This window comes from Symphalangus syndactylus, chromosome 4, assembly GCF_028878055.3.
Source record: "Symphalangus syndactylus isolate Jambi chromosome 4, NHGRI_mSymSyn1-v2.1_pri, whole genome shotgun sequence".
Lineage (NCBI taxonomy): Eukaryota > Metazoa > Chordata > Mammalia > Primates > Hylobatidae > Symphalangus > Symphalangus syndactylus.
Window position 1 is genome coordinate 51,613,350 of NC_072426.2, and position 16,734 is coordinate 51,630,083.

Here is a 16,734-nt window from a genome sequence, read left to right on the forward strand (position 1 = left end):
GGAGTGTAGTGGCATGATCTCGGCTCACTGTAACCTCTGCCTCCTGGGTTCAAGTGATTCTTCTGCCTCAGTCTTCCAAGTAGCTAGGATTACAGGAATGTGCCACCACGCCCAGCTAATTTTTTTTTTTTTTTTTTTTTGAGATGCAATTTTGCTTTCGTTGCCCAGGCTGCAGTGCAGTGGTGCGATCTCGGCTGACTGCAAGCTCCGCCTCTTGGGTTCACGCCATTCTCCTGCCTCAGCCTCCCAAGTAGCTGGGACTACAGGCGCCTGGCTAATTTTTTTGTATCTTTTTTAGTAGAGACGGGGTTTTACCATGTTAGCCAGGATGGTCTCGATCTCCTGACCTTGTGATCTGCCCGCCTCGGCCTCCCAAAGTGCTGGGATTATAGGCGTGAGCCACTGCACCTGGCCTAATTTTGTATTTTTAGTAGAGACCAGGTTTCTCCATGTTGGTCCGGCTGGTCTCGAACTCCCGACCTCAGGTGATCTGCCTGCCTCAGTCTCCCAAAGTGCTGGGATTACAGGTGTGAGCCACCGCACCTGGCCAGCAGACTACATTCTTTAAAAGAGCACACAGAACAGTCAAGAAGTTAGGACAATGTCGTGGGTGATCATAAAACAGAACCTAATAAATGTAAAGATTAAAATCATACAAAGCATGTTTTCTTACTAGAGTGATTAAATTATTAGTTAAAGACACTGAGTTACTGAAAAATTTCCAAATATTTGGAAATTACAAATTGTTACTTCCTTGATTGTTTACTTCTAATTGTTTTACTTATTTTTTCATACTATTGTAAATGAGATTGTTTTCTTAATTTTTTTCAGACAGCTTGTTGTTAGTGTAAAAAAAAAATGCTACTGGTTTGTGTAGGTTGATTTTGTATCCTGCAACTTTATTGGGTTTATGAATTCTAGCAGTTTTGGGTGGAGTTCTGAGGATTTTCTATACATAGATGTCCCTCAGTATCTATAAGGGACTAGTTCCAGGCAACCTTGAGGATACTAAACTCCATGGATGCTCAAGTCCTTTATATAAAATGGCATAGTATTTGCATATAACCTATGCCTATCCCATATACTTTAAATGATCAGTAGATTACTTAAAATACCTAATACATGTAAATGCTATGTAAACGTTGTTATACTATATTGTTTGATGAAGAGTGACAAGAAAAAAGTCTGTAAATATTCAGCAGGCATAACTATCCATTTTTTTCTGAATATTTTCAATCCGTGGTTGGTTGAATTCAAAGATGCAGAACCCACAGATACAGAGGTGTAACTGTATAAGATCATGTAGTCAGCAAACAAAGATAATTTCACTTCATCCTTTCCTATTAGTATGCCTTTTATTTCTTTCTCTTGTCTAATTGCTCTGGCTAGAACTTTCAGAACTATGTTCAAAAGAAATGGTGAGAGTAGGTAAGCATCTTGTATTGTTCACGATATTAGAAAAAAAGCCTTTAACTCTTCAGTATTGAGTATGCTGTTAGCTGTAGACTTGCCATATATGGCCTCTACTGTGTGGAGGAACATTCTTTCTGTACCTAATTTGTTAACGAGATTTTTAATCATGACAGGATGCTGAATTTTGTTAAAGGCTTTTTCTGCATCTATTGAGATGATCATGTAGTTTTTGTCCTTCACTCTGTTAATATGGTAAGTCACATTTATTGATTTGCATATGTTGAAGCAATCTACATTCCAGGAATAAATCCCACTTGATCTACTGGTAAATGATCCTTATAATGTACTACTGACTATGGTTTGCTAGTATTTTGTTGAGAATTTTTACATCAATGATCATCAGGAACACTGGCCTTAGTTTTGTTTTGTAATGTCTTTGTCTGGCTTTGGTAATAGGGTGATTCTGGCCTCATAAAATGAGTCTGGAGGTATTCCCTCCTCTTCGATTTTTCAGAAGAGTTTGAGAAGGATTAGTATTAGCCCTTCTTTAAATGTGTGGTAGAATTCAGCCATAAAGTCATGTGGTTCTGGGCTTTCCACTGATCACAGACTTCTACTTACTGAGTCAATCTCCTTACTTATTGTTGGTCTGTTCAGATTTCCAATCTCTTGATTCAGTTTTGTTATGTTAAATGTTTCTATCCATTTTTCCAGGTTATATGATTTGTTGACATATAATTGTTCATAGTAGTTTCTTATGATCCTTTGCAAAAAAAAAAAAAATCCTAAAATTCATATGGAATCACAAAGCCCTAGAATAGTTAAAGCAATCTTGACTAAAAAGAACAAAGCTGGAAGCATCACACAAACAGATTATAAAATATATTGCAAAGCCATACCTAGCATCAAAACAGACACATCAACAAATGGAACAGGACAGAGAGACCAGAAATAAATCCACATGTCTACAGTCAATTGATTTTTGATGAAGGTGCCAAGAACATACAATGGAGAAAGGACAGTCTCTACAATCAGTGATGATGAGCAAACTGAATATCCACATACAGAATAAAAATGGACCCTTTTCTCACCCCTTACACATGAATCGAGTCAAAATGAATTGAAGACTTAAGCAGAAGACCTGAAAATAAAACTACTAGAAGAAAACCTATGAGAAAAAGCTCCACAGACAGAGATTTCTTGGATATAACCCCAAAAGCACAGGCAATGAAAGCAAAAATAAACCAATGGAACTGCATTAAACTAAAAAGCTTCTGCACAGCAAAGAAAAAATAGAGTGAAGAGAAAAACCCCAGATTGGGAGAAACGTATGCAAATCATACATCTAATAAAGAGCTAATATCTAAAATATACAAGGAACTCAAACTACTCAATATCAAGAAAACACATAACCCTATTAAAAACTGGAAAGAACTTCAATACACATTTCTCAAAAGACACACAAAAGTCCAACAAATACATGAAGAAGTGCTCAATATCTCTAATAATGAGAAATGCAAATTAAAACCACAATGAGATGTCACCTCACATCTGTCAGACTGGCCATCAGAAAGATGAAAGACAGCAAGTGTTAGCAAGGATGTGAAAACTAGGGAATCCTTATCCACTGTAACACTGTAAATTAGTATAGCCATTTAAGAAAACAATATAAAGTGATATTGTAAATTAGCACAGCCATTTAAGAAAACAATATCTAGGTTACTCAAAAAAGTAAAAATAGAATCACCATATGATTCAGCAATCCCACTATTGGGTATTTTAAAAGGTATCAGAATCAAAATGAAGTCACCTGTGTCAAACTCGAACAAAAAATATATATAAATAAAGCTAGGAGTTTACGAAGGGAGGTCACACACACATACACACACACACACATACACACACACACGCCTATGATAGGAACTGTAACAGAGACTGCATGAAGGACTCTTAGGCACATATGCCTGTAACCACAACTTTTAAACTGCAGATTGTTACAGGAGTCACAAGGACAGCTAGCCAGATGCACAAGAACACTTGCCTGACACAGTTTCCACTAAAGAACTGGTGTCAGCTCCTGTGATCCTGTGATAAGCCCCTGTAACCAATGTTGTCATTGTTTCAAAATAAACTACTACTTTTCTCCTTTACCTTTAAAAGTATCCCCTTGCCTGAACCTCTTTGGATATGCCTGTGGTCCCCATAGGCTGCATATCCAGAACTGCAAAGCCTCTACGCAGTCTCGAACAAACCCATTATCTTTGGAGAACCTCTCTGCCTGCTATTTAGGTTGGCAATGTATACACAAAGGATTGAAATCGGCTGGGTGCGGTGGCTCACGCCTGTAATCCCAGCACTTTGGTAGGCCGAGGCGGGCGGATCATGAGGTCAGGAGATCGAGACCATCCTGGCTAACACGGTGAAACCCCGTCTCTACTAAAAATACAAAAAATTAGCCGGGTATGGTAGCGGGCGCCTGTAGTCCCAGTCACTCAGGAGGCTGAGGCAGGAGAATGGCGTGAACTGGGGAGGCAGAGCTTGCAGTGAGCTGAGATCACAACACTGCATTCCAGCCTGGGCAACAGAACGAGACTCTGTCTCAAAAAAAGAAAAAAAAAAAAGGATGGAAATCATTACGTGGAAGAGATGCCTTCACTTCCACGTTCACTGAAGCATTATTCACAATAGCCAAGCTATGGAAACAACCTGTGTCCATTGACAGAGAATGAATAAAGAAAATGTGATGTGTGTGTGTACACATGCAAATATATATGCACATATATACATGTGTGTACACACATCATGTTTTCTTTGTCCATTCTTCTATCAATGAACACTGGTTGTTTCCATATCTTGGCTATTGTGAATGTACATATATGTATACACACACACACACACACAAATATAATTCAGCCATAAAAAAGAAGGAAATCTTGCCATTTGCGACAACATGGATGAACCCTGAAAACATCATGCTAAGTGAAATAAGCCAAACACAGAAAGACAAATACTACATGACCTCACTTATATGTGGAATCTAAAAAACAGTTGAACTCCTATTAACAGAGAATAGAATGGTTGGGACCTAAGGGATGGGAAAAGTGGGAATATTAGTCAAAGGATACAAACTTAGCCGCAAGATGAATAAGTATTAGAGACCTAATGTAGAGCATGGTGGTGACTACAGTTAATAACAATGTATATGTGTCTGTGTATATAAACATCATGTTGTACACTCTAAAGATATGCAATTTTTGTTTGTCAGTCGTACTTCAATAAAGCTGGGGGGGGGAAGGCCAAGAAGCACATGAAAATATAGTGAAAATCACTAATCATTAGGGAAGTACAGATCACAATCACAATGCATGTCACCTCATACCCATTAGGATACATACTATCAAAAAAGAAAAAAGAAAAGAATGAGAAATTTAAAACCTTGTTCCCACTATTGGTGTGAATATAAAATGGTGCAGCTGCTGTGGAAAATAGTATGGCAGTTCCTCAAAACATTAAAAATAGAAATACTATATGATCTAGCAATTTCACTTCTGAGTATATATCCAAAAAATTGAAAGCAGATCTCAAATAGATATTCACACACCATGTTCATAATAGCACTATTCATAATAGCCAAGAGGTGGATGCAACCTAACTGTCCATCTACAGATGAATGGATAACAAGATGTGGCATATACATACAATAAAATATTCAGCCTTAAAAAAGAAATTCTGATACATTATATAACACGAAATAATCTTGAGGACGTTATGCTAAATTAAAATAAGCCAGTTACAAAAGACACATACTGCATGATTCCACTTATATGAGGTATCCAGAGCGGTCAAATTCATAGAAACAAAGTAGAAAGGGATTGAGGGGAGGAGGTAATGCAGAGTTGTTTAATAGGTACAGATTTTCTGTTTTCCATGATGAAAAAGTTTTGGAGGCTGTGCAACAATGTGAATATACTTAATACTACTAAACTGTAAACTTAGAAACTGCTAAGATAGAAAAGAAAAAGAAACAGTTAAGATGGTATCTTTTATGTTATGTGCTTTTTTACCGCAATAAAAAAAAATTTTAAAAATCCCCATAGGAGACATTATACGTAAGTAAACAGTTGATTTTAAAAAAGGAAATTGTACTTCTTCAAAATTAAAATTTTTTGCTCTGTGAACTACAGTGTTAATAAAAAGAAAAGACAAGCTACAGATTAAGAGAAGGTTTGTAATATGCTTGACAAAGGATTTTGATCCAGAATATGTAAAGAAAACAACCCATTGAAAGGGTAAAAACTGATCAAAAGAAAACATTTCACCAAACAAAATGTTCAAATTACAAATAAGCACATGAAGAGATGCCTGATAGTTATGGTAATAAGAGCAATGCAGATTAAAACCACAATAAGGTAATACCATGTAACTAACAGAATGATTAAAACTAAAGAAAAAAAAAACACTGACAATAACAAGCACTAGCAAGTATGCAGGGCACCTGGAATGCTCATATATTGTTGATGGGAATATAGTTCAGGCAATCTGGAAAGTAACAGGGCAGTTTATATAAAATTAAGCATACAGTTAATTACCCTATGACTCAGTAAACCCACTCCTAGAATCATATTAAAATAAGAATTTTTGTTCACACAAAAACAAGTCTGTGAATGTGTACTGCAACATTCTTCATAGCAAAAACTGCAAACAATCTAAAATGTCCTTTATTGTTTATTATGTATAAACAAACTGTAGTGCATCTATATAGCGGAATAATACCCAACAATAAAAAAGGAACAAACTACTGATACAGTAACACAGATGAATCTCGAAAACATGTGAAATAAAAGAGGTTATACTCAAAGATGACATGTGCATGATTACATTTATATGACATTTGGGAAACGGACAAAACTATAGGACAGATCAGTAGTTGCCAGGGGTCAGTGGTGGAAAGAAGACATCCCACCAGTGGTGGCTACAAGAATAAATTTTTGGAGTAAATAAATTGTTTTGCATTGTGATTGTGTTGGTGGTTACCCAATTCTATGCATTTACCAAAACTGACAGAACTGAACCTGGCATCGTGTCTCATGCCTGTCATCTCAGTATATTGGGAGGCTGAGGTGAAAGGACTGCTTGAGGCCAGGAGTTTGGGACCAGCCTCAGCAACACAGCAAGACCTCATATCTACATAAATTAAAATATATATATATTAGCTGGGCATTGTGGCCTGCACCTATAGTCCCTGCTATTTGGGAGACTGAGGTGGGAGGATGGTTTGAGCCAAGGAGTTTGAGGTTGTAATGAGCTATGATCGCACCACTGCTCTTCAGTCTGGGCCACAGAGTAAGACCCTATCTCAAAAATAAAACAACAACAAAAAACCTCACATAACAGTTACCAGCTACACTGGTCAAGTTTCTTAACCATCTGTGTTTCAGTTTCTCATGTGTATGATCAAGGATGGTAATAGAATTTATTTCATAAGATTATATAATTATATATATAATTTAGAACAAAATTTAAAAACATATTGAACTGCAAATGCCTTTGAGACATGTAAGTAGATGGTTGAATCGGTCAGAGCAAAGATCTGAGCTGAATTAGGTGCTGAATCACAGCTGACAACTGAAGCCATGGATATAGATGAGAGAAGAGGGGTCCTATGCCCAGCCTTGACAAACTGCAACATTTTGTGGCTAGGCAGACCAGAATAAATATGTAAAGGAGTCAAGGAGGATGAAGAAATAGAAGAAAAATTAGGTATTACTATTTCATGTAAAACAAAGAGGAACGTTTCAAAGAGGAAGGAGTGGACAATGACAGCTGATGGTGCTAACAGATAATCGCGGAGACTGTTAGTTTTTCTCTTTAGTAATGAAACCCCTGAGTTAAAGCCAAATTTAAATCCCAGCCCCTCAAAATAGAGAATATATTTATTTTACAGCCTCTCTTGCAGCTGAATATTACCTTGTAGCTAAGATTAGCCAATGGGATGTAAATGATAGCTGCAATTTATGGGTTATGCTCTTAAACGGCAGGAATGAGCTATTACCTTATCTCCCAATTCTTGTTGACCTGAATGAGAACCCAACTAATGTGATAGTGAGATACTTTTTACCATGTGGCCTAAGGGATGGCACAGAAGTAATCTGAGTTTCTGATACCATGAAACTACCATATTAGTTAATACTTATTTGAATTACTTAGCTCTTTTGTCTTAAAGTATTCCCTTTAAGATTTTTAATTGAAAATGCAGTAGCCTCCATATTTCAGAATTCATCAGAGTAGATTTATGAAAACGGGTCTACATGAAGGATAATGTCCCACATATTTTTAAGCAAATACTTTAACAAAGGATACAACATATGACATGCATTAACAATGTAAGAACTACAATATCAAAAAAAGCATATAATACTTTTCTAAAGTTTGAAAATTATTAACAAGCATTTTAAACCTTGTATTTGGAGACTCTTACAGATAATTCTCAATTTTGCTGGGTTTTAGAGTGAGAGCTGAAGTAGAAAATCACTGTAAGTAATAATGATGGGAGTACTAAAGAAGAAGAAAAAGAACCACTGACCCAGAAATCACACACAGGTCTAGTCTGTGATGTCTGTTTTGTCAATTATTTAAGGGTTTAACCATAACCTTTTTTTTTTCAGTCACTGAACAGAAACATCAGTATAATTTTAAGTGAACTCTTAGCTATCATAATTAAGTATATAAAAATCCATTCGCTAGAATATTCAATGTTAACACTACACAACAGCTTTTCATATGTCTTAATGACTCACATTAAATAATAAAATTTAAAAACTCCAACTCTAACTTTAAAAAAAAATTGTGTTCTAACAATCTCCCCAAATTACTTCTTGGGTAGACGTTTTGGATGGTTGTTGGAGACGCTGCATTTTTTTAAGCCTGTAGAGAATTATCAAAACCCTGACTCGAGTATCAGAAAAAGTTTAAACTAAGAAAACAAAAAGCAATACTTATTAAATCTGTTTTTATGTTTAACCTGAGATACTTCTACCAATAATTTCCCACAAACTACCAGGGAGATACTTCTTTCTCAGACACAATGGTTTTTTTCCCAACTAAATATATTTCTGAACTTAAATGCATGAAAAGTTAATAAACGGAAGGAATAGCAAATTCAGAGCTGTCATTTTAAAATTATATTCTTAAAGGGTTTAGGGGTATCATTTGTGGAACACAGAGATTTCCTTCCCAACAACATTCCAGGACATCACTCTTTCCTGCCTACCAGCAGACAAGATTATACTTGTCTGGTATGTCAGTATTTACACAAAGGCAGTTTTTCAGAATCTTCTCATTGTGAACACAAAACAGGAAATACAGTAATACCATCAGTATATGTTAAACACTGTTTAGTATAAACTGTATTTTTTCCTTAATGAGTACTAGCTTAACCTCCAGGAGGAGGAGGTGAAAATAAGCACATCTAAAAACACATTATCACTAGTTGTTTGCAGCCAGCCAAAGAAAAGGTTAAGGAAGAAAAACTCAATAAAACTTGCCAAACTACATTTTAGTTAGTGTTATACTATAGCCTCTAATAAAAACTCATTTTTCTCAAGTTCATAGGGTAAAATAAAGGTATTCCGTAAAAGTTAATATTTTTGAATAAAATATAGCCTAATTAATAACAGACAATTTAATAGAAATACTGATTCTGAGGCAGAAAAAATAAATTTCTATGTAAAGTGGCCATCCATCAAAAACACCAAATAATAAAGCATTTCATGATCTAAAAAAATTAATTCCTTTTATTTAAATTTATGTAAAAAAAACTGTTTACCTTCCATGGCTAAACAGTAATACAATTCTATAAGCCTACTGACTGAAGAGCTTTGAAATGTATTTACAAACTGATTATATAAAGTACAGCTTATGTCCTAAGCAGAAAAACACAGAGAAAATTTTAATTTCCCATAAAATAGGTGAATGAACTATGGTTTTACTGCCCTCTGCTGATATAAAATTTTTACAACTATAAAAACTGATATGATGAAACTGTGATATTACGATTTTAAAATAACTGTTTCTACTCAGATCCCGGTTTCATTATTGACTCCCTGTGAAAACTAAAGAGATTTAAATATTTAGCTTCTGTGACTTTTGTTTATTTATTTTTAGAGACAGAGTCTCACCCTGTCACCCAGGCTACAGAGCAGTGACAAGATCACAGATCACCATAGGCCTCAACCTCTGGGATCTAGCTAGCAATCCTCCTGCCTCAACCTCCTGAGTAGCTAGGGCTACAGCTAACTTTTCAATTTTTGTAGAGACAAGGTCTCCCAAAGTTTCCCAGGCTGGTTTCAAACTCCTAGTGTTAAGTGATCCTCCTGCCCCAGGCTCCCAAAATGTTGGGATTACAGATGTGGGCCACTGCACTTGGCCATGTAGTCTTATTTTTAATTAATGGGCAAAATTCATGAAATAACTATTATCTAAGGGCTATCAAAAATATAATTTGATCTCTGTATTAGTTCCTTCTCACACTGCTAATAAAGACATACCCAAGGCTACTGGGTAGTTTATAAAGGAAAAAAGTTTAATTGACTCATAGTTTGGCATGGCTGGGGAGGCCTCAGGAAACTTACAATCATTGTGGAAAAGTAAGCAAACACATCCTTCTTCACATGGAGGCAGGAAGGAGAAGAATGAGAGCAAAAGAGGAAAAGCCCCTTATAAAACCTTCATATCTCATGAGAACTCACTGACTATCATGAGAACAGCATGGAGGTAACCACCCCCATGATTCAATTACCTCCCACCAGGTCCCTCCCATGGCACGTGGGGATCATGGGAACTACTATTTGAGATGAGATTTTGGTGGGGACACAGCCAAACTGTATCAATCTCTCCGACCTCAAGATACTTACATGTTATTAGAAAGATAGGAAAAACCTGGAACAGGTGAACTATTAGAGAACATCAAGAACTAAGCTAGCTGGTACAGAAGACAAGTAAGCTAGAGAAAAAATATTTGTAGAGCCAATTTAGTAAAAACTAAACAAAACCTCAAAAATAAAAACTTCATGGAAAAGGCTGTTAAGACAGGCAGTCAAGGAAAAGTAATGAGCATGGTTTTAGATGAAAGAGGAGGAGACAAAATAAGCAAAAGCCTGGAGAAAATAATGAATGTATAATAGTACGTGCATATCACATGACTACCAGAAGACATAATTGCCAAGATAAAAGGTAAATGTTCAGTGAAAACAGAAAATACTATAATGGTAAGATGCTGCATGGGGTAGGGGCAACTTTTGCAAACTGAAAAAGCCAGAATGAAGAGCTGGACTTCATGAGGCAAACAAGGAGGCCCTGTACGTTCCTTAACAATATATCATTTCTTTAGGAAGAATACTATAAAACAGAATGAATATGAAATGGTGGAGGAAGAGACTGAAGGCAGAGAAACGAGTCAAGAGGCAATGGCAGTAATAAAGGAAATAATTCAACCAGAAGAGTAATGGTAATAGAGTAGAAAAAAGAAACTGAGATAAAATAATTGAGATTTCAAATTTTGAATTGTAAAACAAAACCGGAGGCTGGACTGGATTCAGATTTTTGTTTAAACATTTGCCATATTAAGGTGATTATTAAATTCCACTGAAATAAAAGAGTACCAGACTCAGAGTCAGCAGAAGGGAAAACTGTCATGTCATCAAAGCTAATAGGGTACAGGGTTTCAAGATACAGGTACTCAGCAGGATAAAATTTATGGAATTGAAGACAGTAAGAAAGGAAACCACTAAATTTTGTTCAGTAGTCACTGGTGACTTTCACAAGTTCACTTTTAATATATTTGGTCTGTGAGGAGAAACTAGGGAGCTAAAATTTTTAAAATTGAGATGAGCTACAGAAACTAGATGGAACAATTAACTTCAGGCAAAAACTGTCCTTCTCTGACAGTGTAGGAAAGGAGCAGCAGATAATAATAGAGCCAAGCTATGTTTTGTTAATGATGGGGATACAAAAGGAAGTTCATGGCAAATGGTCTTAATTATCTCTGTAAATCAGTTTCCAAGCTAATCTGGAAGCCCTGAAAGAAGAATGATAAATTAATATTTGAGAACAATTTGATACTGTCTTTCTAGCTAGAAGTCAAATTTCTACTGGAGATGTCCAGTCCCAAGAGATGGCTCCATCTAGCCACGACTTCTCATTTTTCTATACGTGTCTAGAAAAATCTATGTACATTTCATTAAAAATTTCAAAGCTGACCCATTGTTTCCTGTACATACAAGTATAGACTTTCCATACTTTATGTGAACACATCTGGAATAAAGCATCCAACTCAAGAGTGGGCCATTTTCATATACCCAAGGTAAAAGTGTTGGTAAGAACTCATGGAAAAGTAATACGTTTCCTGGTAATTGTTTTAGAATCACCAAACAAAACCAGAGAAATAATAATTTCTTAATTTTATGTTACATTTTCTTTGTAAAATAATTTCTGTCAAAAGAAGTATAATACTCGAAGTTAGATTTCAATTCATTCATTCACTTATAGAGCAAATCATTTGGAATGCTTCTGACCCAAGTTAACTATTTTGTGATACTGTAACTTCAGTTTTAAAAAACTTCATAATAAAGAAATTTCCTCTTAAAATTCATATTCACCAAATAATGAAATACATATCAGGTATGCAGTGGTCCAATAAGAACATGGTTTCTTTTTTGTTTGTTTTTTTAATACTTTAAGTTCCAGGGTACATGTGCACAATGTGCAGGTTTGTTACACATGTATACATGTGCCATGTTGGTGTGCTGTACCCATTAACTCGTCATTTACATTACGTATATCTCCTAATGCTATCCCTCCCCCATCCCCCCACCCCACAACAGGCCCCAGTGTGTGATGTTCCCCTTCCTGTGTCCAAGTGTTCTCATTGTTCAATTCCCACCTTGAGTGAGAACATGTGGTGTTTGGTTTTTTGTCCTTGAGATAGTTTGCTGAGAATGATGGTTTCCGGCTTCATCCATGTCCCTACAAAGGACATGAACTCATCCTTTATTATGGCTGCATAGTATTAGATGGTGTATATGTGCCTCATTTTCTTAATCCAGTCTATCATTGATGGACATTTGGGTTGGTTCCAAGTCTTTGCTATTGTGAATAGTGCCGCAATAAACATACATGTGCATGTGTCTTCATAGCAGCATGATTTATAATCCTTTGGGTATATACCCAGTAATGGGATGGCTGGGTCAAATGGTATTTCTAGTTCTAGATCCCTGAGGAATCGCCACACTGTCTTCCACAATGGTTGAACTAGTTTACAGTCCCACCAACAGTGTAAAAGTGTTCCTATTTCTCCACATCCTCTCCAGCACCTGTTGTTTCCTGACTTTTTAATGATCGCCATTCTAACTGGTGTGAGATGGTATCTCATTGTGGTTTTGATTTGCATTTCTCTGATGGCCAGTGATGATACTTTTATTGCAGAGTATACCAGGTATTTTGAGGTAAGGCCTCTTCTTCTTCATGACTACACATTCTGAATGTTACAAAAAAATTGATATGAGATGTTAACATTAATATTTCCTAGAAAAACATAAAAAATCATCAAGAACTTGTATTTGTAAAATAATTAAAGTGGTAAAGTTAAAAGATTAAAGTGCTACACTGACTACATGTCTAATTTAATAAATCAAACGAAGTTCTCTCTAAAGTTAAATAGGCAGGAACTTGATAACATCTTTTTCCTTTTCAAATGAAAAACATTATAGGATATTATTAAATAAAATTTCAGAAAAAAAGCAGCAAGACTTATCAAGAATTTAATCACTATTTGACTACCAGTGTTGGTTGCCTGTGGACCTCCAACCATTGTTTTATGCTCTGAATATTATCCTCTAGTCTCTTATATGAACACATTTTTATAGCAGTAGTTATATTTTATGATTTTTAAACAGCTTGTGCAATTAAATGTCAGTTTTCTACTTTCATACTAAAGTAAAATAGATTTTCTTGAGGCAACTGCCTTTTGAAAAACAATAATAAAAGTTCCTCTGACAAAAGCTTTCCCTGCAAAAATAAAAAGTTAAAAGGTCAATTTTCAGAAAAGAAAATTGATAAAATAATGGAAAACACAATTTTAATCTAAAATACAAAGCACATTTTTATCTACACTGCAAGTAGGACAAACACATGTGGATAAAGAGCAGATGTGGATTTCCAAATACTATCCACAACCTAATACGCTGTCAAAAAAAAAAAAAAAAAAAACAGATGACATGGCCAAAAAAAAAGTAGTTTTCTATTCCATTTATTAAAGGAGATTAGTATAAAGGCAAAAAGATAGCCCTATGAATAGAAAGAACAGTTTATCAATACACTGTCGATTTCTGGTATTTTCCTTCATTAGTTACCACTGCATAAGACATCAAAAGTAATGAACAGTCCCTGACTTACAATGATTTGACTTTGGAGTTTTCAGCTTTATGATAGTGTGAAAGTGATACACGTTCAGAAGAAACCTTACTTTGAGTACCCATACAACCATTCTGTTTTTCACTTTCAGTACAGTGTTCCATTAATTACATAATATATTCAATACTTTATTATAAAACAGGTTTTATGTTAGGCAATTTTGCCCAACTGTAGGCTAATGTAAGTGTTGAGCACATATAAGGTAAGCTATGCTAAACTATGATGTTTGGTAGGTTAGGTGTTTTAAATCCTTTTTTGACTTATGATATTTTCAACTTAAGATACCTTTAACAGGAGGGAACTCCATTGTAAGTTGAGGAGTATCTGTATATCTCGGGGGAGAACAGTTAAAACAAATATAAGTGTCTCAGAACAAATCTATCTCTTTCTCATCAACATAACCTGAGCAAATACCTGATTATCTAAATATTATCCTAGATAGCAAAACGAGTAAGTTTTGAATTTACATATTGAAACTACAGGGTGATATGTGGAAATAGGTGAGGCAGCAAAACAACAAGTAATCAAAGAAAATCCAGCAGGGAAATGGGGAGAGTGCAATGAGGGCTGGGTCAGGGTTTCAAGACATAAGGTGATAATATCCTTGTGACAAAGCTAATTTAAAATAAAAAGTCAAATCTGCCCAGACAAAGTTTCTGAACAATCAGTCTTGAATACACTCACCTTTTTATAAGTTAAAAGGAAAAGGTTCATTATACTTCAAGAGGAAACAAAAAGGTCTATGGAATTTGACTCAAAATAGTACATTTGGCCAAGAAAGTTACAGAACAAAATACAGTCATGTGTCACTTAACAATGGGGATATGTTCTGAGAAATGCATCCTTAAGTGATTTTGTCATTGTGCAAACATCACAGAGTGTGCTTACACAAACCTAGATGGTATAGCCTACCCAGGCCATATGATACAGCCTGTTGCTTTTAGGCTACAAACCTGTACAGCATGTTACTGTATTCAACACTGTAGGCAACTGTAACACAATGGTATTTGTGTGTCTAAACATATCTAAACAAAGAGCAGGTACAGTAAAAATGCGTAAGAGATTAAAAAACGGTATGCCTGTATAGGGCACTTACCAGGAATGGTACTTGCAGGACTGGAAGTTGCTCTGGGTGAGTCACTGAGTAAACTCTCTTTGCTCTGGGTGAGCAAAGAGTGAATGTGAAGGCCCAGGACATTACTGTACACTACTATAGATTTTATAATAAACATGGTACAATAAGACTATACTAAACTTATTTTAAAACTTTTCTTCAAGAATTAATCTGTAACTTATGTTATAAATTTTTTAATTTTTTTTTTAACTTTTTGACTCTTGTAATAACACCTAGGTTAAAACAACATGCTATACAGCTGCACAAAAATATTTTCTTCTTTATATCCTTATCCTATAGGCTTTTTCTTATTTTTAAATTTTATTTATTATTTTACTTTTTAAACGTTTTTGCTAAAAACGAAGACACAAACACATATATTAGCCTAGGCCCATAGGTCAGGATCATCAATATCACTGTCTTCCACCTCTACATCTTATTTCCCTGAAAGGCATTCAAGGGCAATAATATGCATGAAGCTGTCATCTCCTACGTTTATAAGGCCTTCTTTATGGAATATCCCCTGGAGGACCTGCCTGAGGCTGTTTTACAGTTAATTTTTTTTTATAAGCAGAGTACATGCTACAATGATAAAAGTGTATAGTATAGGTAATACATAAGCCTGTAACACAGTTGTTTATTATCAAGTATGATGTACTATACAAATGAATGTGCTATACTTTTATATGACTAATAGCACAGTAGGTTTGTTTACACCAGCATCGCCACAAGAGTAATGCACTATGCTACCACATCATAATGGTTATGACATTATGATGGTTACAGTGTCACTAAGCCATAGGAATTTTTCAGCTCCATTATAATCTTATGGGACACATTTGTACATGTAGTCTGATGTTGACCAAAACATGGTTATGCAGCACATGACTGTGTCTAGAATGTGACTGCAGTAACAACCCTCACTCACCAAAACTCAGTCTTCCCGGAAGGGCACATAGATGATGCAGCACACATAATGATATTATATTAACTAACTTTAATTAGGTAACTAATGTTAACTAATTTTTAATGGTTAATTATAATGGATAAAATGATGTCACAAGTGCACTGAAGCTCTTTCTTTAGCCCTTAATTATTACTGCTTTTTCTAAGAGTTTCTCTGAGAAGTTATGTGGAAAGAAGGCAGACAATGTCAAAAAATATAATGGCAGAAATTTAAATATGAAAACTATGTTAATGATTCACCAGAGAAACTCAAACGTTATAAATTATTTCCTCAACATAGATGATTAATTTCCAATTTCCAAACACGTTCTCTTGACCAGTCCTTGCAATAATTAAGACAAAACTGAAATGGCTGGTCAGTGTTGATGATAAATTCTGTTTGGAAGATGATATGGTTTGGTTGTGTCCACACCCAAATCTCATCTTGAATTGTAATCTCCATAATTCCCACGTCACGGAAGTAATTGCATCATGGGGGCAGCTTCCCCCCATGCTGTTCTCATGATAGTCAGTGAGTTCTCATTAGATCTGATGGTTTTATAAGTTTATGGTATTACCCCTGCTTGCACTCATTCTCTCTCTTCAGCCCTGTGAAGAGGTGCTTTCCGCCATGATTGTTAAGTTTCCTGAGGCCTGCTCAGCCATGCTAAACCGTAAGTCAATTAAACCTCTTTCCTTTATAAATTACCCAGCCTCGGGTATGTCTTTATTAGCAATGTGAGAACGGACTAATACAGAAGACATAAAAATTATTGGTCACTACAAGGAAATAT

The 16,734-nt window shown here is 35.5% G+C and overlaps 1 protein-coding gene across 7 annotated transcripts in view; it reads right to left on the reverse strand.

Moving 5' to 3' along the window:
- The window catches only part of AFG2A (AFG2 AAA ATPase homolog A), a 384,876-nt gene that overhangs the window by 186,493 nt on the left and 181,649 nt on the right, over positions 1-16,734 (reverse strand). Inside the window, exon 15 of one of the 7 annotated variants that reach the window (XM_063637926.1) lies at positions 11,968-12,946. The exons of 5 other annotated variants lie outside the window; for them this stretch is intronic. In XM_063637926.1, coding sequence (XP_063493996.1) covers positions 12,938-12,946 — 9 coding nt within the window. In that variant the 3' untranslated portion in view covers positions 11,968-12,937. Of the gene's footprint in view, positions 1-11,967; positions 12,947-16,734 lie in introns of those variants that run through there. One more of the 7 variants, XM_055274654.2, reaches the window with a different exon arrangement.